The following is a 26584-nucleotide window of genomic DNA, read 5'->3' as shown; positions in this document are numbered from 1 at the left end:
TCGGCGTCAGCTTCTGCTTCGCCTGGGCCAGCCTCAGACTCGGCGTCAGCTTCTGCTTCGCCTGGGCCAGCCTCAGACTCGGCTTCAGCTTCAGCTTCGCCTTGTCCAGACTCAGCCTCAGCTTCAGCTTCGCCTGGGCCGGCCTCAGCCTCAGCTTCAGCTTCGCCTGGGCCAGCCTCAGACTCAGCCTCAGCTTCTGCTTCGCCTGGTCCAGCCTCAGCTTCAGCTTCAGCTTCAGCTTCGCCTGGGCCAGCCTCAGCTTCAGCTTCAGCTTCGCCTGGGCCAGCCTCAGCCTCAGCCTCAGCTTCAGCTTCAGCTTCGCCTGGGCCAGCCTCAGCCTCAGCCTCAGCTTCAGCTTCAGCTTCGCCTGGTCCAGCCTCAGCCTTGGCGTCAGCCTCTGCTTCGCCTGGTCCTGCGGCTGCCGCACCGTCGCCCCAGCCACGTTCTGGACGTCATCGCCGGCGCGGCCGCCGCCGCCTCCCACGCGGCGGCCGCCCGCCTGAACTGTCTCGTCTCGGCCGCCGGCCACGCGGCCGCCCGCCTGAACTGTTTCTGTCTCTTTGTGGACTCCGTCCCTCCGTCCTGGGCCCCCTCCGCCCACCCTGTTCTGGTCTTTTTCTCTTTTGGCCGTCGGGTGCCGGCCTTTGAGGGGGGGGTACTGTCAGGGTTCCTGGGTCGGTGACCCAGTGTTTTCAGTTTTCCCACATCAATGTTTTCACTTCCTGTTTTTTTTCCCCATGTCAGCTTGTCTCTCGTGTCATTAGTCAGATTATGTTCAGCCCTGTACTCACCTGTTTCCAATCATTGTCATCATTCAACCTGTGTATTTAAGTTCCTCGGTTTCACCAGTTCTTTGTCGTGTCATTGATGTTATGTTGTTGTTTCCGCCTGTGTTCAGTCAGCCATTCAGTCCGTCCTTCATTCATTCAGTCAGTCGTCCAGCCAGCCATTTCCTACCTCTGTTCTGTGTGTTCACTCCATCGACAATAAATCACCCGGCTTCACCTACCTGCGAGTCCTGCGTTTGGGTTCCTTCTTCCTCGCCTCCACTCCGCGACCCCTGACATACATAAAATTTTGAATCCCCAAAAGTTGATTCAGTTCATCTGGATGTAGCATTTTGAGACTGGCTCAGTGATGAAATGTTTCTCCCACTGAAAACACCACATCCAGATGAACTGAATCAACGTTTTGGGATTTACTTACCTGGATGACTGAGAATGCATCAAAACATTTTGAATGTACAAAATAAACCGAATCAAATCTTTATTCACTTAATGCTTATTACCAAAGATTTAAACAAATTGTATTAAACAATGAAGTGAATGTTTACACATTTACAATATCCACACGAATTAAAAAAAAACCAACCCAAAAATATTATGCTCAAATTACGTCAAGTATATTAAAATGCTTGCACATTGCACATTGCATTTTTTTTTTACTGCATTACAAACTTCTTAAAGCAAGTTTAAAAAGAATAAAGAATACAAAATACATATACAAAATGTAATAATCTTCCCTTAAAAATAAAACTGCCCAGAGAGTGGTTTGTGCTTTCAGAGTGCTTCTTCTTGTATTAAGTTTATGTTCCAGTACAAGCTAGATTAACTTCTAATAAACTAGTAATGATTGTTACATGTGATACACATATATATATATAGCTCTAACCAGTAGCGGTTTTAGATATGGGCGACACGGGCGGTTGCCCGGGGCGGCATCGTGGTGGGGGGGCGGCATCACGGGCATCGGCAAAAAAAAAAATGGTCGTACTCATGCTGCCCCGACGTCAGCCAGCACATACTGGGAACGGCATAGGCACCGATCGGTTTTCTATCATGTGCTGGGAGTAAGGGCGCCCTCCGTTTGCGAGGTGCGCCTGCTGCTTGTGGCGCAGAGAGGAGGGGACGGGGCGGCGGGGGATTTTCTGACCGGCTGGAGCAGCATCTAATAACCAACTCGCAATAAAACTAAATAAAAACAAACCAACAAACACGAAAACATCATGATACAGACTTATAATTTGCACCGATGTTTTTTCGAAATTCTATACTCGAAAAGTGAGCGCGAGAGCCCTCGGTGCGCCTGCTCGCTGCTGAAGTCAAAGTAAACTTTATTGTCATCTCCGCTACATACAATGCAGAATATAGAGAGACGAGACAACAAGGCTCCAGTTACAGCAGTGCAAGTAAACAAACAATAAATATAAGAAGAGTAAGAAAATAAATACACACTTTAGGACTCGGGGTAAAGGAATCAATAACTATTTAAAATTTACAGTTTGATGATTTAAAGTCTCACACACAACCCGTCGAAAGGGGAGGGGCCCTGCTGGTTCCAAATAGAGCACATTGCATTTATAATGTTGTAAATCTGTGAACTAAGGTGTAGGTCTGTTAGATTATGTTGTGGTGATCCTCGAGTTGGGGGATGGGTGTTCATACTGGAGTGCAAAATTAAAACCAATGGAAGATGGACAAGAAAAGTTCAAAGCCACCAGGTGCTCAGTTTAGAAAAAAGAGAAAAGAAAAGGAGGAGAAATGAGCAAAAGATACATGTAAGCAGATGTGTGATTGGATAATGGCAGGTCATCCTGAAACAATCAGAATCAGAATACTTTATTAATCCCTAAGGAAATTATGTGCGTTACAGTTGCTCCAAGAAGAAATGGTAAAAATAGCAACAGTAACAGACTAAACTCCAAACAATACATTATGTTACAGATTTTAATATTAATTAGTCATTGTTAGTTGTTGATTTTTCCTGTTCTCATTGTATGACGAATTATGATGGCTGTTTGGTAGCCGTTTGCATACTATGCATACTCTCTCTCTCTTCATATGTGTGTGTGTGTGTGTGTGTGTGTGTGTGTGTGTGGGGGGGGGGGGGGGGGGGGGGCAGAGGGAGGGTTCACCCAGGGCGCCAAACAGGCTAGGACCGCCACTGGCTCTTACATTTATAATAGTCCACTGTCCAAGGACACATTTGTTATGTCTATTGCATCATTCTTTATCAAAATGCAAACACAGCTATAAACAGCAGTATCTTCCTAAAAACATTAGATATGTACACTGAGGACACACATTCATGTTCATACTCTACTTTTTCCTGACTGTGCTGTACAGTGCTGATGAATGCTCTGCAGCCTGTTGATCTCTTAATCTGTAAAGGTAAATATGATGTCAATAAAACTCACAATATCAGTAACATTAAGTGTCTTCTTTTCTTAAGTTAAACCAAAGTTACACCAAAACTAAATAAACAATGCATTTACAAAAACAAAACAAAGAAATTATGGAAACATTCCCACAGAAACTAAGTGTCCTCACCTTTGGGTGCTGTTTAATCTGACCACAGTGTAGTCCACATCCGTTACTTCTTCGTCCTTTTCTTTTCGTCTTTTGGCCTTAATGGGAAGAATGTTGTAGTAGTCGTGCTCTTCTGGCTTCTTTATGAAAGTTACACTGGAATAGCAAAGATCATCCTGCTGCTCCTCTGCTGCTCTACTCTGTGCTGGAGCTGAAGGGCCGTCACGCTTTGGACGTCCACTTGGTTCAGGGTCAAACATGTAATAATATGCATTTTCCTGAAATTCAAGATAACCATAAAAGATGAAAAGTCATGGTTGGACCTCCCGCCCTCCCCTGCCATCTGAGCCACAGCCTCCCAAACCTTGTATCTGTATTCCTGGAGAGGTTTATATCCCGAGCAAAGGAAGAGCAATGCCACCAACAACACTATTAAACAGAAAGGCGTCATTTTCTCAACACATGAAAATTGACTACAATTAATCACTGTCTTAACTAAAGGTACCCACACACTGTGCAGTATTAGAAATCAATCATTACAAGCCACACTGTGCAGTGTGGATCTCATAAACCTGGGTGGGACATGAAGTTTGAAGCATGTAAACTATACAAAGTCATCAAACTTCTGTACTATAGCAGCCAAATTTAAACTTCCCACTGTGCAGTGTATGCGACATATACAAAGAGATTCATTTACATTAAAATGGTCTTTTTCAGGTTCATATATGTATACCTGCTACCTGACCTCTTCTTCCTTACCTCTGGCTTGTTGTCTGGCCTTTCTCTGGATGAATTTGTTTTGAAGCACCCTTTTCTTCTGTACAGAAGAACGAATGAACATTTTAATTAATTATATGAAATCAATAAAAAACATTGATTAAAACATTAAAACTGAACTGCTCACCTAATGAATATGATTCCAGAGATTACGATAGCCAGAAATAGAACAGCCATGGATGCAACTACAGCTGTTTTTTCCCATGAGTCTAGGAAACCAAATTGAAACCACATTGAAACCAAATTGACCAAACTTAAAACTTGTTACTACATTAAGAGATTAGGAGATGGACACAAAAGATCAAACTGATCGACCAAACTCTTCAAATTAACGACTCATTCTGAATCTAATTCTAACTCTAAACTGTAACAATACTAAAACCAACATTAGGACATTTTACAAATCCATTGTGCTATTATGTTGATTGTTCCGAATGCCAGGAGAACAACTGTTTGTGTGTTAAAATGTGCACACCATGACCTTTAGTGAACGCGACCTCAACCGACTCAACACTAAATACAGAGAAAACCGGACAGTAAGACTTGTTGATAACATTAGCTAATGGGACTAATGGGAGCCCACTTAATTTAATCTAAAAAGCTCCACAGCTGCAAGTATCAATTAAATTCTCCCTGACATATTTAGGACAATGACAGTGTCTTTTGTAGCTGCTACACACTGATTACCATTGAACCTGAAAGTTTGCCCATGTCACACTGGTCAGTACTTTAGAGGATTTCATTTACTCTCTTTCAGTTTGTATTTACAAAATGTCAAAAAGACACAGATGACAAATGACAAAAAACACTACAGTTAAAGACATAATCATATTTCTAATTAAGAAAAACAGATCTGGATATCCAACACTGGCAGCACTGATTATGGCTATGACAGCCAGAGGAAATAGATTTTCAAACATCAGATTGGAGAACAGTTAAAACATTTCATGCCACACTTTTACTTACTTGTGAAATGCTCTTTTGATCTCATTGTTGGTCATTATCATTATTTGGGTGTTTTGTGGAAAAATAATAATGTATGAATGTCTCTCTCAATGGTCTTTTGGGTGTGATATAATAATACAGGGTCTCACAAAAAAAAAGTGAGTATGAGGTGAGTGTATTGTTCATGATGATGACCATGAAGAGCATTACTGTTAAAAACGTCTTTGGCAGAAAACACTTGAGCCAACTGCAAAGCTTGAGAACATGATGACAGCTGGCAGTGAAAAGGTATTTTATTTATCTTACCTAACTGAGACTGGTAGTTCAAGAATGCCAGAATAAACTAGATAAACTGTTCTGTAACCATAAGACAATGTGATGCTGTGGAAGAAATTATAATAATAACAATGCAGCAAATATGTGTTCATCTTTGGTGCTCAACCTAAAAAATGTCTACAAGTGGCACAAAAACTTTCTATAATTTTGATTATCCACACTTGATAGAGTCGATTATACAATCGTAGCATTTTAATGTCAATATAAGAAAAGTCTGTCTTCCCTCACATTTCACATTGATAGAGATGACATCAGATGAGTTTTTGCCCAGCTCATTCTCAGCAGTACAGCAATACTCTCCAGAGTCAGAAGACTGGATGGAGCTGAAGGTTAACTGCTGTTCTCTACTCATCAGTTTTTTGTCTTTGTACCAGGTGTAATCAGCTGCTGGGTTAGCATCACTGCTACAGGTCAGAGTGACTGAACTGCCCTCCACTATCTCAGCAGAGGGACTCACTGACACAAAGGGAAGCTTTGGAGCATCTGGAAGAAATGTGGAAAAATTTATGCCAAATGCATGCAGTAAACTGAAATTCAAATTTGGTGCTCTAGCTAACAAATGTGAAGAAATTGTATAAAATAATTTTCTTAAACTTTAAATATCCATTCATGATACAACAGATTTTCAAATCCTAGAGTTTCAATGTCATGATGCCTCTTTTCTGAATCTGAGATTATATATACATATATATATATATATATATATATATATATACATACTTGACTCACAATTTACTTTGATGGAGATGTGTTCAATCATTGGCCATTTGCCCAGCTCTTTCTCAGCGGTACAGTAATACTCTCCAGAATCAGAAGACTGGATGGACCTGAAGTTGATTTGCTTTTCTTGGCTGATCTGTTTTTGTTCCTTGTACCAGGTGTATTTAGCCATTGGATTAGCATCACCAGTGCAGGCCAGAGTCACTGAACTGCCCTCCACTATCTCACCAGAAGGACTCACTGTCACAGAGGGAACCTCTGGAATGTCTAAAACAGAGAATATTAACATTAGAATATTAATTTTCATGAGTTGGCTTTAGAAATTAATCTGAATACATTTTGTATTCAGAACCCTGTGAGTAGAACACCAAGGGAACAGTACACCCTGCCCGGGACATGGTTACCATGGGCCCCACCCTGGAGCCAGGACCGAGGGCAAGCGTCTTGTGTCACGGCTGGCGGGGTGAGCCGTGTGGTGTGGAGGAAACGGAGGACCCAAAATGCAGACAGCCGATATGATGATTTGAGTGAGGGTTTAATTTACAGTGTACAAATAACAGAAGTGAGGGCAGGACAGAACATAAACCTAAACTGGGTGAGCTAAATAACAAACCGGATCATACAAATGGGGTGGGAGGCAGAGAGACACAGACGAGGAACAGACACCATGAAACACAGACGAGCCGACAACGAACACAGACCGACACCCACTATAAATACACACACCAGGTAATCAGGAAATGGCACACAGGAGGGGACACAGCTGGAACTAATGGACATAACGAGACACAACCCTACAAAGTAAAACAGGAAACACACAGACTGTTTTACATAACAACACGAGGACATGAACAGAGCACCGAGGGAGACGCAGGTAGGGAAGATAAACACAACCAAACACCAACAACCAATACAAGATCAGAAATAAACTAGAAAGTGATAATCATAAACTGAAAGCGCTGGGTCACCGACCCAGGACCATGACAGTACCCCCCCTCCAAGGGCTGGCTCCAGACAGCCCAAAACAAAAACAGACGATCAACCCAGGGCGGGCGGCGGGGGGTCCAGGACGGAGGGACCACAATCAAACAAAAAACAAGCCCCAGTGGGCCAAACTAATTGTCCAAAACACAACACATACTGGAGTTCCTGAACAGGGTCCCAAAACATGGTTCAGGAGGCCGGCCCGGAGGCTGACAACACAGGTCCAAAAGCCGACTGCGCGGAAGGCAGCGGCGGCGAAGTGGAAACAGTTCAGGAGGCCGACCGTGCACACGGCAGCGGCGGCGAAGTGGAAACAGTTCAGGAGGCCGACCGTGCACACGGCAGCGGCGGCGAAGTGGAAACAGTTCAGGAGGCCGACCGTGCACACGGCAGCGGCGGCGAAGTGGAAACAGTTCAGGAGGCCGACCGTGCACACGGCAGCGGCGGCGAAGTGGAAACAGTTCAGGAGGCCGACCGTGCACGCGGCAGCGGCGGCGAAGTGGAAACAGTTCAGGAGGCCGACCGTGCACGCGGCAGCGGCGGCGAAGTGGAAACAGTTCAGGAGGCCGACCGTGCACGCGGCAGCGGCGGCGACGGCGAGAAAACAGTTCCGGAGGCCGGCCGCGGCGGCGAAGATGCCCAACATGCGGCCCGGCAGATGACCGACGATGTTGAGGCGGCAGTTTGAGACCTGAAGGCTGCGTGGCCTTCGCAGCACCAGACGAGACGGAAGCTGAACCAGCACCAGACGAGACGGAAGCTGAACCAGGACCAGACGAGACGGAAGCTGAACCAGGACCAGACGAGACGCAAGCTGAACCAGGACCAGACGAGGCTGATGCAGAGGCTGGACCAGACGAGGCGGATGCAGAGGCTGGACCAGACGAGGCGGATGCAGAGGCTGGACCAGACGAGGCGGATGCAGAGGCTGGACCAGGCGACGCGGATGCAGAGGCTGGACCAGGCGACGCGGATGCAGAGGCTGGACCAGGCGACGATGAAGCCGGAGCTGGACCAGGCGACGATGAAGCCGGAGCTGGACCAGGCGACGATGAAGCCGGAGCTGGACCAGGCGACGAAGAAGCCGGACCAGGCGACGGCGAGGATGAAGACACGGCTGCTGCAGCCGGCGAGGATGAAGACACGGCTGCTGCAGCTGGCGAGGATGAAGACACGGAGGCTGCAGCTGGCGAGGATGAAGACACGGAGGCTGCAGCTGGCGAGGATGAAGCCACGGAGGCTGCAGCTGGCGAGGATGAAGCTGCTGTTGCTGCCGGCGGCGTGGATGGAGCGGCAGCCGGCGAGGATGATGAGGCTGCAGCTGGCGGCTGGACGGGCTCCTCGGGATCTCCAGCTGACGAGGCAGAAGACTGGACGGGCTCCTCGGGCCCTCCAGCTGACGAGGCAGAAGACTGGACGGGCTCCTCGGGCCCTCCAGCTGACGAGGCAGGAGGCTGGACGGGCTCCTCGGGCCCTCCAGCTGACGAGGCAGAAGACTGGACGGGCTCCTCGGGCCCTCCAGCTGACGAGGCAGGAGGCTGGACGGGCTCCTCGGGCCCTCCAGCTGACGAGGCAGGAGGCTGGACGGGCTCCTCGGGCCCTCCAGCTGACGAGGCAGAAGACTGGACGGGCTCCTCGGGCCCTCCAGCGGACGAGACAGAAGGCTGGACGGGCTCCTCGGGCCCTCCAGCTGACGAGGCAGAAGACTGGACGGGCTCCTCGGGCCGTCCAGCTGACGAGGCAGGAGGCTGGACGGGCTCCTCGGGCCCTCCAGCGGACGAGACAGAAGGCTGGACGGGCTCCTCGGGCCCTCCAGCTGACGAGACAGGAGGCTGGACGGGCTCCTCGGGCCCTCCAGCGGACGAGACAGGAGGCTGGACGGGCTCCTCGGGCCCCCCAGCGAAAACAGTCTCAGAACCAGTGGGCACTGGAGCCCCTGGCAGGGACGGATCAGAACCAGCAGGCGCACGGGCCTCTGGCAGGAACAGATCAGAACCAGCAGGCGCACGGGCCTCTGGCAAACACAAGGCTGACTGCAGCTGCACCGAGCATTGACTCAGCTCAGGCAGCGACAGCCGGGTGCAGTCCTCAGCTGGCTTCTTTACCTCCAGGGGTCCAGAGTCTGCTGGGGGCTGAAACCCAGCCTCTGGGGAGGCCCTGGAGTGCATCTCAGAACTGGCCAGCTCTTGAGGAGTGTTTTCAGGATTGTGTGGTTTGTCTCTCTGCAAAAAATACTTAGAAAAAGAGTCCAAAACGGGAGGCAGAGACGCAGCCTGCTGTACAGAGGGAGTCGGTGAAGATGGCATAGATGACTGGGCTAGTGGGGATACCGGGGGCCGAGCTGAATGCTGCTGTGCAGCTAAACGAGCTTGCGGCTGTGCAGCTAAACGAGCTTGCGGCTGTGCAGCAGGCTCAAAAAACACAGCCCCGGTATAAACCGTCACAAGTTCTGGTGAAACAGAAAGAGTGTCTTGTCCACTCACCACAGCCGGCCGCTCAGAAATCCCCAGGTCCGACTGTGGCGAGGAGCGTCGGCAGCGTGAGCGCCGTTTCCCCCTTGAAGGCTGGGTTGACGGGCCGGGCAGAACATCCTCTGTCGGAAGTGAAGCATGAGTTGCAGGGTGGGTGGTAGCAGCCGGGGGGTGAAGACGGAGCTCGTTCAGAATGAAATTCTGTGCGAGCGGGTGGAGTGAGTCCAGTAGCCAGGAGTGAGCAAAGATTAAGTGCTGTAGCCTGGCTTCTACAGCGCGGTGAAATTCCTCCCCCTCATGTTCCAGCCACAGGTTAACTAACCTTGAAACGGAGTCAATCACCCCCTCCCGAAACTCCTGGGAAGGTGCGGATGCTGCTGGGTCCATGTTTGGTCGGCTCGTACTGTCACGGCTGGCGGGGTGAGCCGTGTGGTGTGGAGGAAACGGAGGACCCAAAATGCAGACAGCCGATATGATGATTTGAGTGAGGGTTTAATTTACAGTGTACAAATAACAGAAGTGAGGGCAGGACAGAACATAAACCTAAACTGGGTGAGCTAAATAACAAACCGGATCATACAAATGGGGTGGGAGGCAGAGAGACACAGACGAGGAACAGACACCATGAAACACAGACGAGCCGACAACGAACACAGACCGACACCCACTATAAATACACACACCAGGTAATCAGGAAATGGCACACAGGAGGGGACACAGCTGGAACTAATGGACATAACGAGACACAACCCTACAAAGTAAAACAGGAAACACACAGACTGTTTTACATAACAACACGAGGACATGAACAGAGCACCGAGGGAGACGCAGGTAGGGAAGATAAACACAACCAAACACCAACAACCAATACAAGATCAGAAATAAACTAGAAAGTGATAATCATAAACTGAAAGCGCTGGGTCACCGACCCAGGACCATGACATCTTGTGGCCGTGCTTTAGTCCATGGGCCTGGCTGGGCACAGCCCAAAAAAGGGACATGGGCCCATCCTCGGGTGCATTGTGTGCCTTCGGGTCTGGAAACTTTTCCTGACTGTCATCTGCGCTTATGCGCCAAGTAGCAGTTCAGAGCACCCAGCCCTAGGTGGGGTGCTGGAGGGTGCTCCACCTGGGGACTCTATTTTCCTACTGAGAGACTTCAATGCTCAGTGGGCGTGATTGGGTGGAACGGCCACCTGGATCAGAAGCCAAGCTGTGTTTTGTTGTTGAACCTGTACCAACCGCAGTTTGACCATAATGAACTGATAGGTAGCTACAGGCCAAGAAGAAGGCAGTGGCTGAAGCAAAAAACTCGGTTGTGGGAGGAGTTCGGAGAGGCCTTGAAGAGATTCTGGCAAACAGTTAGGCGACTCAGGAGGGGAAAGTGGTGCTCTAAGTGCACTGTGTATAGAGTGGGTAGAGCGCTGCTGACTTCAACTGAGAAAATTGTCGGGCAGTGGCAGGAATACTTCAAGGATACTTGACGGTGAATTGGAGTTTGCCCAACCAGTCTACATGTGTTTTGTGGACTTGGAAAACGTATTCAACCGTGTCCCTCGGAGTGTCCTGTGGGAGGTGTCCAGGAGTATTGGGTGTTTGGCCCTTTGCTACAGGCCATTCGATCCTTATACAACCATTGCAAGAGCTTGATCCGCATAGCCGGCAATAAGTCATTGTCGTTCCCGGTGGATGATGGGCTCAGCCAGGACTGCCCTTTGTCGCTGAGTCTGTTTTTATGGATGGAATTTATAGGTGCAGCCAAGTGGCGGAAAGCTTTCACTTAGATGGTCTCAGAATCTCATCTCTGCATTTCGACGATGATGTGGTTCTGTTGGCTTTATCGGGTGATGGCCTCCAGCTTGCACTGGACCAGTTCGCAGCCGAGTGTGAAGTGGTGGGAATGAAAATCAGCACCTCCAAATGTGAGGCTATTGTCCTCAGCTGGAATAGGCTGGAGTACCCACTCCAGATCAGGGACGAGTTCCTACCCCAAGTGGAGGAGTTTAAGTATCTTGCAGTCTTGTTCACTAGTGACAGGAGATGGTAGCGGGAGATTGACAGACGGATTGGTGCTGCGGCTGCAGTGATGTGAATGCTGTACTGCTCCATTGTGGTGAAGAGAGAGCTGAGTGTAAAAGCAAAGCTCTCAATTTACCGGTTGATCTACGCCCGTACCCTCACCTATGGTCACGAGTTGTGGGTAGTGACCTAAAGAACGAGATTGCGGATACAATCTGCTTAGGATAAATGCTTAGGCTGCTGCCCCCGGATATGCCAAAGAAGATGGATGGATGGATGGACATTTTGTATTTCTCTGTTAATAGTTAGAACAAATAAAAAACTATTCTAATCATTAACCCTTTAAAGCCGGTCGGAGCGGGCACACTCCGTTTGGCGTAACTATTTTTAAATCCCCGTAGAGCCGGAACCACATAAGCTAGCGCAATAATTTTTTTCCATATGAAACCGGAGGAGTTGTACTTACATCTTTTGCCATCAGCTTGTCCTAGGTCATGGTTTCCTTCCACATATAGCTTTGCAAAAATTGCATAATGCGCTTGCAGGAACAAAAACATAATAGTCCAGAAACACGCTTTGCCGATCCGATCAGCTGTTCATAGCACTTCCTACATTGAAATTGACGTCAGCGCGAACGATGGCATCTCCACCATTACCTGTCCGAAACCGGAAGTGACGTCAATCTCGCGAAAAATGTGTTTTTTCTTATACGCCTTATAAGCCTATACTGGTGTTTTTAAAAGTCATGTTTGACTTTATGCTTTTCTGAATAGTTTCTACTCAAATTGCACTGCTTTAAATAGTTTATTTTGATGCACATGCTGTTTTCTTTGCAAATTTGCATTATAGGATTGTTTTTAGTTTTTTCTGCAGTATATATAAATTGGTGTATCTGAAAAATAAAACTATGAAGACACTCAAAATAAATTTCCTGTGGTTGGAAACTATTTTTTGCAATTTTTTTGTATTTAAAGTTTTGAGGGATAAACCTCTTAAATTTCTCTAAGTAGAAATATATATATATATATATATATATATATATATATATATATATATATATATATATATATAAGAGGAAAAAACGATTTTCAATTTTTTTTTAGTTTATTGCAATTTTTTGCAATTTATGTAGTTACTATGGACTTAATGCATACATATTATTAAAATATGGTCTATAACAGTTGTATTGGGGTATAGCAACTTGAAATGCTCCCAAAAATGGCACTACAGCATGTAAAAATATAAAGTAAGCTCTGGTGGATTTGGTTCTATGGTAGGTCTTAAAGGGTTAAAAAAACAGACTTTATCATTATTTTTCTGCGTCTTCTCTACAGTATCTATGCTTTACAGTGATTTCCTTAAGTAGATATTTGTCAGAGTAAATTGTTAAATGTCATTGTTGTACTTAAATTTGTAAACCGTGCCTTAAACTGCATGGTTAGATATTCGTCTGGTCCTCCCCTACACATCTATGATGCTGGGGGAGGTAATTAGCTGTAGCTGTTTAACTGCAGGCACATCCCATGTGAGATTCTGGGTTCCTTATCTTGTGAAGGATGTCCATCCCCGGCCATTTAGAGGCTTGCCTATGCTTGCATATGGTGAACCATTAAAGTTAAGCCGTATATGGGTGTGGGGAGATGACCTTTAGATAACTAGGGAATGTGGTTAAACAGCTGTAAGCATATATTGTGTGGCAGGAAGTCATGTACACAAGAAAGGTTGTATATTTGAAGTTGGCTAGGAAAAAGGTGAGGAGCGTTCAGCTCCAAGACCTTGGGTTCCGACCAGCCTTCCGTTGCTAGCAAGTAAAACCCGGTTCCATCATTGTCTGGCTTTCGTCATGAGTGATGAGTCTCTGAACTAGCGGGTTTGCTGAAGCGCCGACCCAACAATATTCCTCTTAAACCCTACACATATATTGTTCAAGGTACTGCTGTCTTATTTGCTTTCATCACCACATGGCAGTCCACAGGTAGGAAATGATAAGAAACGATCTTTCATGTTCTCTTATCAGGATCAAACAACTCTTCAGCACAAAGACTGTTATTTTGGACTTTGAGTACCTGCCTCTGATTCATGAACCTGACTCTGCTCACCTTTAAACTGTACAGCAAAACACTTGCAGAAATTAGATGGTTGAATAGTATTGTGAATTGTACTTAATATTTAATATTTTGGTTAACAAAAAGCCAAAATTATAAAAATATTCACCATGTTTATCACAGTAAAGTAAACTTACACACAGGATCTGAGGGATAATCTTCATGTCCTTTGAAAGCACAGGAGATGATGTCTCCAGGATTGAACAGACCTTGATAAGAACTTCGTTCAACCATAAACTGATTGTTTTTGAACCAGACGAAAGAAAGACGACCAGCTGGACTGCAGCTGCTTTCACACTTCAGCTCTGCCTTAGTCTGAGACTCATGGACTGATATTATTCTGCTCACCTTCACCTGCAGAGCTGAATATGACAATACAGCAGACATCAGACATTAAATACTAAAAACAATAAATACACCCATCAACACAAAAGAAAAACTGAGCTGAATTAAATAATCAGTGTGTGTTGATCAGTACCTGTGAAAGTCAGAGTTGTCCCAGGTAAACTACTCTTCCATTCAAAGCTTTGTGTTTTGAATTTGAAGTGATACTCGGCTGAATCACTCTCTGTCAGGTCTCTGATTCTCAGAGTGGAGCGTCCTGTCTCTGTTTCAATCACCTCAACACGACCTGCATACTGGGAGTCTTCTCTGAGGTCCTCAGATCCACGACCAGAACAGAACCAGGATTTTAATTGGATTGAACTTTCATAACTGTTGTAAGTAGAAGAAATGTCCACTGATGAGCCTTTGACTGCACAGATTCTTCTGTTGCTGTAGTTCACTTTGTTGCACCATCGACCATATGAACCTGAGAAAATTAGAATGAATAAAAAAAATATAAAAAATGTTTAAAAACATATTTATTGACAAACCCCTGACATTAATTATTTTAACCTTTTGATTGATTAAAACTTTTCATTCAGGTAATATCTCAAAGAAAACTTACAAACGAATGGAGAGTGAAAATCCTCAAATCCTTTTAAAGCACATGAGTAGCTGTTTTCAGTGTCATATTGCGCTTCATAAGAAGAAGAGCTGGCTCCAATCACTTCTTCTCCATTTTTGTACCAGACATAAGATGAAACATAAGGATTACACCTGGTGACACAATCCAACTGTCGTCCATTGAACCCTCTGACCTGAACATCTTGACCAGTGGACAAGAAACAATAAATAAGATGTCAGTCACTCTCACACTGAGGGAGACAGTCAAATTCATAAGTTCTAAAATTAATTAGTAACAAAGTAATAATTCTCTCATTGTTTATACATGAAACGCATTGAAAAGTTTCAACTGTAATTTAAAAGCACAGTAGAACATACAGATAGAATATTAAGCTGATTAAATATCCATCAGTGTGTGTTGATCAGTACCTGTGACAGTCAGAGTTGTTCCAGGTAAACTACTCCTCCATTCAAAGCTTTGTGTTTTGAATTTGAAGTGATACTCGGCTGAATCACTCTCTGTCAGGTCTCTGATTCTCAGAGTGGAGCGTCCTCTCTCTGTTTCAATCACCTCAACACGACCTGCATACTGGGAGTCTTCTGTGAGGTCCTCAGATCCACGACCAGAACAGAACCAGGATTTTAATTGGATTGAACTTTCATAACTGTTGTAAGTAGAAGAAATGTCCACTGATGAGCCTTTGAATGCACAGATGCTTCTGTTACTGTAATTCACTCTGTTGCATGAATCACCTCGGACACCTGAAACATAAAATGATATTGAAGTCAGATTTAGAAAGTAGTTACTGTGAGTTTGACTGTTTTTATTCAGATGTATGTAGTGACTCTATGAGATGGTTTTATGTTACTGAAATAAACTCACACACTGAAGGAGAGGGGAAATCTTCATAACCTGTTACAGCACAGGAGTAGCTATCTGAAGAATTCAGATTGTCTGTATACCAGTACTGGTCTGACTGAGTAGAAATTTTCTGACCATTTTTGTACCAGATGTAGAAGAGATGATTATTTAGTCGACAACTGCTCTGACAAGTCAGTGTTGCTGAGTCAGAATATGATGATGTGTCCACGTGTACCTGAAGAACTGATTATGTGAAGAAATAAAATCAGAGCAGAAACTTAGACATCTATTATCAATAATGCAAATGCACACAGTCATGGTAATAATAGGTTTTGACTGATGTGTAAATAAAAATGTTACCTGTGACATTCAGAGTGACTCCAGGTAAACCAGTAAAACTTTTGTGGCTTGTTTTAAACCTGAACTTGTACACAGCTGAGTCGCTCTCTCTCAGGTCTCTGATTGTCAGAGTGCAGCTCTTCCACCCAAAGCTGTACGACACTCGACCTGCATATACTGGGTCTGTTTTCAGATCATCAGGGTTATTATCATTTCCTTTGGTGAACCAAACTGTGTCCCATAAATATGTATATCTTGAAGGGTATTTGAAGGAGCAGCCTATGACCACTGTTGATCCTTTTACAGCACATATCTGAGTAGAAGTGTAAGTCACTGCATAATCATCCTGGCTTTCAACCACTGTAACACAGAACACATCAGAATACGTCAGATTTATAATAACAAACAACAGTAAAATTATGAAGTCGAGCAATTACAGCAGGTAAAATAAATATGGAAAACAAAACCACATTTCCAAGTAAATTTATTTCTAAAGGCGCTATTGACATGAAATTCTTACCCAATGTCAGTAACAAACCATCCAATCCACACATGCAAAGACATCAAACCATAGATGTCCATTAATCTAGTCATGTGTAATAATGGGAAATGAAACAAGGAAAAAGTATTGAACACAAAAAAAATGGAGTTGCAAAAAAGGCATGGAAAATAATGCCACCAGCTGAAATCTGTCAGAAATTAGAAACCAATCCTGTCACGAAGTGCAAATTAATATCATCTGGTTCAGACAGGCCATCCACACAAGAAACATCTCATGATGGGTGAAGCCACTATACTCTCATAAGGCTGTCACGACCTTATTGTTGGAAAACATTGTTATAGCATTGGTCACAGAAATTTTCTAAACTACTGATGGCTCCAGTGAGCACTGGTGGGGCCATAATGTGGAAGTGGAAAGAACATCGTTTTACCACAAACCGGCCATGATCAGATCCTCCCTGCAAGATTTCAGACAGAGGAGTAAAAAGAATTCGGAAGAGTTTCTAAGAGCCAAGGAGCACTTGTGGAGACCTATAGAAAGATCTGGAATCAGAAGGTAAATTTTTTTAAAAGAAAATAATAAGTAATGCTCAACCAACATCGCCTATTTGAACGCTCACCACGCAAAACTCAATATCTGAAGAAAAAGCATGTTGATTTTAAAGTCTGCTGAACAACATTTAGACAAGGCTGTGAAATACTGGGAGAATATAGTCTGATCAGATGACACCAAAATTGAACTCTTTTGATACCATAATACAAACAATGTTATGAGGTCAAAGGGCACTGCATATAAAGTAGGGGTGGGTTTTGATAATCGATTTATCGATTAAAATCGATTCTGGCTTGGATAACGTGAAATCGATTCATTAAAATCCTGAATCGATTTTTTAATATTAATTTATTTTGCCCAAAATACCAGAATCTCAGGTGAAACCTCACAAAATTTCAACAACCACCAAACAGCTAAAACAGTAAATGAGAGCAGGAACACGGATTCTGCACAAAGACGTAAACACACAGCGCGGACCCGCCGACGGATCAGAATCAGTGAGATGTGACTTTCTCACCCGACGGCACAGACACGGTCGGGGCTGAAAGCCGACAGCTCGCTGATTCTGATGTTTCGGCAGGACCACGCTTTGTGTTTACGCCCTTTTTGCGCTGATTCTAAAGCTGTTAGTTTTATCTCTCTGCAAACAATATTGACCGAACCAGCAGCAAAAGAAGATCTAAACTAAGCTTCACATAAACATCGTCATGGATTCCTTCTGACTTTTGCTGATTTGCTTCTACCACGATAAAATCACACTTCATGCACAGCTCTCTCTCTCTCTCTCTCTCTCTCTCTCTCTCTCTCTCTGTACTTCAAGAACAGTTTCCCGTCTAAAAATCTGTTTTCTGCATTATTTGCTTGCTTGTTATGCACAAGACTACCGTTGTTTACAGAGCTGTTGGCCGCTGTTTTTTTTTCCCTTTAATTACTTCCGAAAAGAAAAACTAATTTCTGCCATTCAACAGGCTTCTGAACAAATTTAAACTTTTTAAAATTATGCAAAGTGCAAAACGCTCAGCTGTGTCTCTAATAAAACCACTGTAACTTCAGAGGTAATGTTCATAAGTTGATTAATGGTTTTGGAATATTTTTATAAAATCCCAGGACAGGAAAATCACCTTCATGTTTTTCTGTTTTATCTTCAGCTGCTTTGACACAAGGGCATCTGCTGTGATGCTCACGCGTTTGATAAAGTCTTGCGAGTGTCAGCTTCCTTTTTATAGATACAAAAATATGTAAATGTGAATTATAATATTTACATTTACATATTTTTGTATCTATAAAAAAAAAAAAAAAGTAAATGTAAATTATAATACTCCTCCGTGAATCGCAACCTTATCGTGGTGGAGGGGTTTGTGTGTCCCAGGGATCCCAGGGGCTATGTTGTCTGGGGGCTTTTGCCCCCTGGTAGGGTCTCCCATGGCAAATTGGTCCTGGGTGAGGGACCAGACAAAGAGCGATTCAAAAGACCCTTATGAAAAAAACACCGAGGGAACAGTTTACCCTTCCCGGGATAGGGTTACCGGGGCCCCGCCCTGGAGCCAGGCCCGGGGAGGGTGCCCGAGGGCGAGCGTCTGGTGGCCGGGCCTTAGTCCATGGGGCCTGGCCGGGCACAGCCCGAAGAGGAGACATGGGCCCATCCTCCCGCAGGCCCACCACCCGCAGGAGGCGCCATAGGGGTCGGGTGCATTGTGTGCCGGGTGGCGGCCAGGAGCGGAGGCCCTGGCGGACTGACCCCCGTCTGCCAAGACTGGCAATAGGGACATGGAATGTCACCTCTCTGGTGGGGAAGGAGCCTGAGTTAGTGCATGAGGTTGAGAGGTACCGGCTAGATATAGTCGGGCTCACCTCTACGCACGGCTTGGGCTCTGGAACCAGTCTCCTGGAGAGGGGCTGGACTCTGTCTCAGTCTGGAGTTGCCCCTGGTGAGAGGTGGCGGGCTGGGGTGGGTATTCTAATATCCCCTCGGCTTGCTGCCGGTACGTTGGGGTTTTTCCCGGTGGACGAGAGGGTTTGTTCCCTGCGCCTTAGGGTCGGGGAACGGGTCCTGACTGTCATCTGCGCTTATGCGCCGAGTGGCAGTTCGGAGTACCCAGCCTTCTTAGGGGGGGGGTGCTGGAAGGTGCTCCACCTGGAGACTCTGTTGTCCTGCTGGGAGACTTCAATGCTCACGTGGGTAACGACAGCGAGACCTGGAGGGGCGTGATTGGGAGGAACGGCCTCCCTGATCTGAACCCGAGCGGTGCTTTGTTATTGGACTTCTGTGCTAATCACAGTTTGGCCATAACGAACACCTTGTTCGAACATAAGAGTGTCCATAAGTGCACGTGGCACCAGGACGCTCTAGGCCGTAGGTCGATGATCGATTTTGTAATCGTATCACCAGACCTGCGACCATATGTTCTGGACACTTGGGTAAAGAGAGGGGCTGAGCTGTCAACTGATCACCACCTGGTGGTGAGTTGGATTAGGTGGCGGGGGAGGACGCTGGACAGACCTGGTGCACCTAAACGCGTAGTGAGGGTGTGCTGGGAACGTCTAGCAGAGGCCCCAGTCCGTGAGATCTTCAACGCACACCTCCGGCAGAGCTTCAACAGCATTCCGAGGGAGGCGGGGGACATCGAGTCCGAATGGACCATGTTCAGCGCCTCCATTGCCGAAGCTGCTGCATTGAGCTGCGGCCGCAAGGTGGTTGGTGCCTGCCGTGGTGGTAATCCCCGAACCAAATGGTGGACACCAGAGGTGAAGGGAGCCACCAGGCTGAAGAAGGAGTCCTATCGGGCTTGGTTAGCCTGTGGGACTCCGGAGGCAGCCGACAGGTATCGACAGGCCAAGCGGAATGCGGTTCGGGCAGTGGCTGAAGCAAAAACTCGGGTGTGGGAGGAGTTTGGAGAGGCCATGGAAAAAGACTTTCGGACTGCCTCGAAGAGGTTCTGGCAAACCGTCAGGCGTCTCAGGAGGGGAAAGCGGTGCTCTACCTGCACTGTGTATAGTGCTGGCGGAGCGCTGCTGACGTCGACTGAGAAAATTGTCAGGCGGTGGAAGGAATACTTCGAGGACCTCCTTAATCCCACTGACGCGTCTTCCGAGGAGGAAGCAGAGTCTGGGGATGAGGGGAATGACCCGCCAATTTCCGGGGGCGAGGTCACTGAGGCAGTTAAACAACTCCTTGGTGGCAGAGCCCCTGGTGTTGATGAGGTCCGCCCCGAGTTCGTGAAGGCTCTGGACGTTGTAGGGCTGTCCTGGTTGACACGCCTCTGCAATGTTGCGTGGAGATCAGGGGCAGTGCCCGTGGATTGGCAGACCGGGGTGGTGGTCCCCATCTTTAAGAAGGGGGACCGGAGGGTGTGTTCCAACTACAGGGGGATCACACTCCTCAGCCTCCCCGGGAAAGTCTATGCCAGGGTGCTGGAAAGGAGAGTTCGTCCGCTAGTCGAACCTCTGATGCAGGAGGAACAATGCGGTTTTCGTCCTGGTCGCGGAACACTGGACCAGCTCTTCATCCTCTCGAGGATACTTGAGGGTGCATGGGAGTTTGCCCAACCAGTCTACATGTGTTTTGTGGACTTGGAGAAGACATTCGACCGTGTCCCTCGGGGTGTCCTGTGGGAGGTGTTGCGGGAGTATGGGGTGTCTGGCCCATTGCTACGGGCCATTCGATCCCTATACAACCGTTGCAAGAGCTTGGTTCGCATTGCCGGCAATAAGTCGGACTCGTTCCCGGTGGGTGATGGGCTCCGCCAGGGCTGCCCTTTGTCACCGGTTCTGTTCATAATTTTTATGGACAGGATTTCTAGGCGCAGCCAAGTGGCGGAGGGCTTTCGCTTTGGTGGTCTCAGGATCTCATCTCTGATCTTTGCGGATGATGTGGTTCTGTTGGCTTCATCGGGTGAGGGCCTCCAGCTCGCACTGGAGCGGTTCGCAGCCAAGTGTGAAGCAGCGGGAATGAGGATCAGCACCTCCAAATCTGAGGCCATGGTTCTCAGCCGGAAAAGGGTGGAGTGCCCACTCCGGGTCGGGGATGAGGTCCTGCCCCAAGTGGAGGAGTTCAAGTATCTCGGGGTCTTGTTCGCGAGTGATGGGAGAAGGGAGCCAGAGATCGACAGACGGATTGGGGCTGCAGCTGCAGTAATGCAGACGCTGCACCGGTCCGTCGTGGTGAAGAGGGAGCTGAGTGTAAAAGCGAAGCTCTCAATTTACCGGTCGATCTACGTCCCTACCCTCACATATGGCCACGAGCTGTGGGTATTGACCGAAAGGACGAGATCGCGGATACAAGCGGCGGAAATGAGCTTTCTCCGAAGGGTGGCTGGCATCTCCCTTAGAGATAGGGTGAGAAGTTCGGCCATCCGGGAGGGGCTCAGAGTAGAGCCGCTGCTGCTCCACATCGAAAGGAGCCAGCTGAGGTGGTTTGGGCATCTGACAAGGATGCCCCCTGGGCGCCTCCTGGGTGAGGTGTTCCAGGCATGTCCCACCGGGAGGAGGCCCCGGGGCAGACCTAGGACACGCTGGAGAGATTATATCTCTTGGCTGGCCTGGAAACGCCTTGGTGTTCCCCCGGATGAGCTGGAGGAGGTGGCTGGGGAGAGGGAGGTCTGGGCCTCTTTGCTTAGGCTGCTGCCCCCGCGACCCGGCCCCGGATAAAGCGGATGAAGATGGATGGAATTATAATATTTCTGACTGTCTGAGGCGAAATTGAACATTACCTGAAGCTGCTAAAGTGAAGCAGAGTAAAGTTACAGAGGTTTTATTAGAGACACAGCTGAGCATTTTGCAATTTGGTATCATTTGTAAAAGCTTAAATTTCTTTGGTATTGAACAGCAGAAATTGGGCTTTCTTACCGGCGGTCATTTTTGGAAAAAAGAAATAAATAAAATTTAAAAACAGCAGCCAACAGCACTGTAAACAAGGGCAGACTGGTGTATAATAAGCAAGCGAATAATGCTGATACTTGAGATGGGAAACTGGTCTTTAAGTACACTGAGAGAGAGAGCTGTGCAGGAAGTGTGATTTTTATCGTGCTGGGAGCAAAACAGCAAAGGTAAGAGGGAATTAATGACGATGTTTCTCTAATGTGAAATGTAGTTTGGATCTTCTTTTGCTGCCTGTTCAGTGAATTTTGGTGTGACAAAACCTGCAGCTTCATAGTCTGTGAGATATCGGCTTTCAGCACCCGATGACATGCACAGGTACCAAGGTTATTATCGTTAACGAAAACTATCGAAATAACGAAAACTAGAAGTGAAAAAACATTTTCGTTAACGGAAATAAAAATAAAAACAAAAAAAGGAAAACTAACTAAAACTGTAATGAGTGTTCACAAAACGAACTAAAATTAACTGAATTTATAGCAAAAATGTGTTTAGTTTTCATTGATGTGTGCGTGTCATACAGTAGTCAAGGGTGAAAATGAAGTTTAGTTTCCAGATTTTTTTCTTGCTGCCTCATTATGCCAGCAGGTGGCAGTACGTTAGTCGAGTCGTCTGTGTTGCTGCTCCATTCACGCGTAGAATCATGTCAGGAAAAGTCGGAAGAAAGCGCCAGAGTCCAATTTGGGATTACTTTGAATGTGACTGTGTTTTGGATAAAGCAAGTGTCTTGTAGTGGAAACAGACAAATTATGAGGGACATTTCTAAAGGGAAAAAAATCCCACAAACCTTAAAGTGCACTTGAAAAGCTCACACAAGAAGGCTAACCTAGCTTACCTTGAGAAGGTAAGGGAGCACACTCAACCCTCATCCCCAGAAACAGAAGCTAACCCCAGGCAAGGCAGCGTGATGCATCCCGAGACAACAGGACGGGGATATCTACACAACTGTGTGAGTCAATTGCCTTCAAAAAGTTTATCAATTCACTTGAACCAAAATTACGAACACCGGGTGCTGCGAGAGTTAATAGTCTCACTGGGGCCAAGATATACATTTTATAGTTGCCTGGTATCAATGGTTGTTCATCTGCCTTTATTTATTTAAAGAACCCATAGGTGGGAATGTGAGTTGTCTGTCTCTGCATGTTAGCCCTGCGACAGACAGGCGACCTGTCCAGGGTGCAGTATGGTAGCTGGAATAGCAACATACCCAAGGATAAGCAGAAGAGAATGACTGATATGATGAAACTGGGATTCTTTTACACTTAATTATTGCAAACACAACTAAAACTATAACTGAAACTAATCAAAACTAAACTGAAACTAAGGATTTTCAAAAAAATAAAAACTGAACTAAACTAGCAAACAATTGGTAAAAACTAATTAAAACTGATATAAAATTGAAAATCTGAAGTCAAAACTAAATAAAAATAAAAATTAATGAAAATTGCAAAACTATTAAAACCCTGACAGATACATACTGTCGAGTGACCGATCTGCGCTCTGTGTTTACATCTTTCTGTGGAATCAGTTTACCTGCTTTTTAAAAGTTTGGTGTTTTAACTCTTTGGTGGTTGTTGAAATAGTTTTGTGAGCTTTAACCTGAGATTCTGGCATTTCTGGCAAAATACATTTACATTTAAAAATCAATTCAGGATTTAATAAATCAATATCATGTTATTCAAAGTAAAATCATGTGAATTGTCTTCGAAGGCATTAAATATGTCAGTAAGCATGTTTAATACTTTTTCCCAGTGTTATTTCTCATTATTACACATAATTTCTGAACACCTGTGGTTTAATTTCTTTGCATGTTTGGATTGAATGGGTTGTTACAGAATTTCATCTCAATAGCACCTTTAGAAATATATTTATTTAGAAAATTGGTGTCGTGTTCAATACTTATTTTACCCGCTGCATAAAGGGAGAACTTCACACAATTGAAAAAATGTTGTGCTTCATTTCTATTATAAAAAATATTTAACAACTGTTTTTCTCAGCCAAATGTGTGAAACGATTATCTTGGAATATAAATAGATACAGTTGAGTTTTACACATTTTAAATGATCTGTTATCTAAATCAGCGGTCCCCAACCTTTTTTGCGCCACGGACCGGTTTATGCCCGACAATATTTTCATGGATATTTTCACCTTTAAGGTGTCGCAGATAAATACAACAAAATAAAACTAGTACCGAAAAAAAAATTATTCATAACACACAAAGACCAAGGAAAATCGAGTAAACGATAACAAAATAACGCTGAAAACCGATAAAAACCCTGAAGACCATACATTTCACACCTGAGCCTCAACTCTCGCGACCCGGTACCAAATGACTCACGGACCGGTACCGGTCCGAGGCCCGGGGGTTGGGGACCGCTGATCTAAATGATCCATTTATACTACTTGACAACAAAGTATAACAGAAAATTCTGTTAATCTTTAGAATTTTTCTCTCTGCAATTCAATGATATATAATGTAACACTAAAGTAAGTACAGTATTTCAAAAAACATTACTATACTTAAATGCATATTATAAAAAGTAAATTATAACAATTAATGCATCAGTTGTTTCTTCTTTTTATCCTGTATAATAGAGACATACTGTAGCTTTATAATGTTAAGTGCCATGGTGAAGTTGCTGAGAACGTGAAAAGTAGAAACCACTCTGTCTTTTTCTAAACGCATGTATATATAATATCTGCAGTGTTTGTACACATCACACAGCATCTGTATTTATTTACAAAAAATATTTAAATATATGAAAACTGTAAGTACAAATCAAATGCAAACATGTATATGTAATTCCTGCAGATGGTGGATGTGTGACAGCCAGAAACAGCTCTGGTGTCGGGGTGTAACTGCAGATATAAATCAAATATAAAGGTACACAATACCTGTTAGTGAGAGAAGGAAGAGAACAAATCCACTGGCTGCTGCACTTAAACTCATAGCTGCTCCTCTCATTTCTTAATTCACATTAACATGACAAATACGTCTCTGCCAGCTAGTCTTCATCAGACGCTGAGGATGTAGTCTTTGATGGCAGCGTCTTCTGTGGTTGGAAAATATAAGAGTGATTAGACTGTCTTCCTTCCGCAGTACATGCTCAACATGCGTAAACAGATACAATCCTGTAAACCTCCACTCGAACCCTAATGAAGTGAAGTGCTCCTTATACAGTGGTTTACATGTAAGATTAACTTTTTAACAGACAAATTTGGCATACAGTGCCTTGAAAAAGTATTTATACCCCTTGAACTTTAACATTTTGTCACCTTACAACAAAAAACTTTAATGTTTTTATTGAGATTTTCTGTGATAGACCAACATAAAGTAGCACATAATTGTGAACTGGTATGAAAATTATACATAGTTTTCAAAATTTTAAGTAAATAGAAATCTGAAAAGTGTGGCGTGTATTTGTATTCATGCTCTTGAATTCTGATACACCTTAAGTAAAATCCAGTGGAATCAAGATCTGAACATCTGAAGGAGTACTGTTCAATCCATCATCCAAAAATGGAAAAAGTACGCTACAACTGCAAACCTACCAAGACATGGCCGTCCACCTAAACTGACAGACCGAGCAAGGACAGCACTGGTCAGAGAGGCTCATGGTCACTCTGGAGGAGAAATCCACAGCTCAGGTGGGAGAATGTGTCCACATGTCAACTGTAAGTCGTGTCCTCCACAAATCTGGACTATATGGAAGAGCGGCAGGAACAAAGCCATTGTAGACAGACAGGCATAAAAAGTCCCGTTTGCAGTTTGCCAGCAGCCATGTAGGGGACACAGCAAACATGTGGAAGAAGGTGCTGTGTTCAGACGAGCCTAAGTTGAACTTTTGGCCCTAAATGCAAAACGCTATGTGTGGCAGAAAAGTAACACTGCTCATTACCCTGAACACACCATCCCACTGTGAAACATGGTGGTGGCAGCATCATGCTGTGGGGACGCTTTTCTTCAGCAGCGACAGGGAAGCTGGTCCGAGTTGATGGGAAGATGGATGGAGCTAAATACTGGGCAATCCTGGAAGAAAACCCACTGGAGGCTGTAAAGCACTTGAGACTGGGAGGAAGATTCACCCTCCAGCAAGACAATGTCATACCATTTCACATTTATGTGTTACTTTGTGTTGGTCTTTCACACAAAATCTCAATAAAAAAAACAAAAAACAAGTATTTGGTTATAAGTTGAAAACATTTGTAAAAGTTCAAAGAGTATGAAAACTTTTTAAGGCATTGTATTTCAATCACTCTTTGCTCCTACAATTACTGCAAAATGTGTTAACAACACCATGAACAGATTTACTGTAAAGCTCTCCTGTAATCACCTCTAAGAGTCCGACGACAATGTACTTCATGAAAGCAATTTGAATTTCCAGTTGTCCCGACTTGTCTCATGTCCAGAGTGTTTACATTGAAACTAGTATCACATTTCTAATATTACAAGATACCATGGATGTCAAAATAAATATATACAGTGGGAGGCCAGAAGGATTCAAATACTTCAAGTCTAAGAAGGGTTCTATTTAACACCAAAACAAAAGGTTTAATGTACAAGTTAATACAACCACATTTTGGCACCTTGGCAGGATAACTGAAGATGCTGATTTTGGAGCATATGGGCAGATTTGTCAGACTTCAGCTTGTGTACCTACAGTAGTTTTAAAATCATCATCTAATTCAAAAACTGGAAAGGAAATGCAAATTCAATCCTGTTTTTTACACTATGTCATCTAAGACGGATATTTTTGCACTATCATACATGTGGCTACATTTCTGAGTGGACAACTGTATGCAACCCATTATGCATATAACTGCATGCTGGTTTTACAAAGG

The 26584-nt window shown here is 45.0% G+C and overlaps 1 protein-coding gene across 1 annotated transcript; it reads right to left on the bottom strand.

Annotated features, from left to right (window-relative positions):
* Window positions 1–3098: 3098 nt before the first annotated feature.
* On the bottom strand, window positions 3099–24764 carry LOC118455451 (uncharacterized). Its single transcript, XM_087841494.1, has 12 exons — window positions 24638–24764; window positions 15835–16173; window positions 15496–15717; window positions 15042–15374; window positions 14614–14814; window positions 14143–14475; window positions 13802–14026; window positions 5595–5849; window positions 4213–4294; window positions 4068–4125; window positions 3330–3586; window positions 3099–3162 (listed from the first exon to the last, which is right to left on the bottom strand). Exons 1-12 carry the CDS (start codon window positions 24705–24707, stop codon window positions 3099–3101), a joined length of 2439 nt encoding a protein of 812 aa, XP_087697620.1. The 5' UTR covers window positions 24708–24764.
* Between the last annotated feature and the right edge of the window lie 1820 nt (window positions 24765–26584).

The sequence above is a fragment of the Neolamprologus brichardi genome, chromosome 6 (genome assembly GCF_056152115.1).
Source record: "Neolamprologus brichardi isolate AB-2024 chromosome 6, ASM5615211v1, whole genome shotgun sequence".
NCBI classification, from domain to species: domain Eukaryota; kingdom Metazoa; phylum Chordata; class Actinopteri; order Cichliformes; family Cichlidae; genus Neolamprologus; species Neolamprologus brichardi.
The sequence above is the reverse complement of the archived record's forward strand: the minus strand, read 5'-3'. Positions and strand labels throughout refer to the sequence as shown.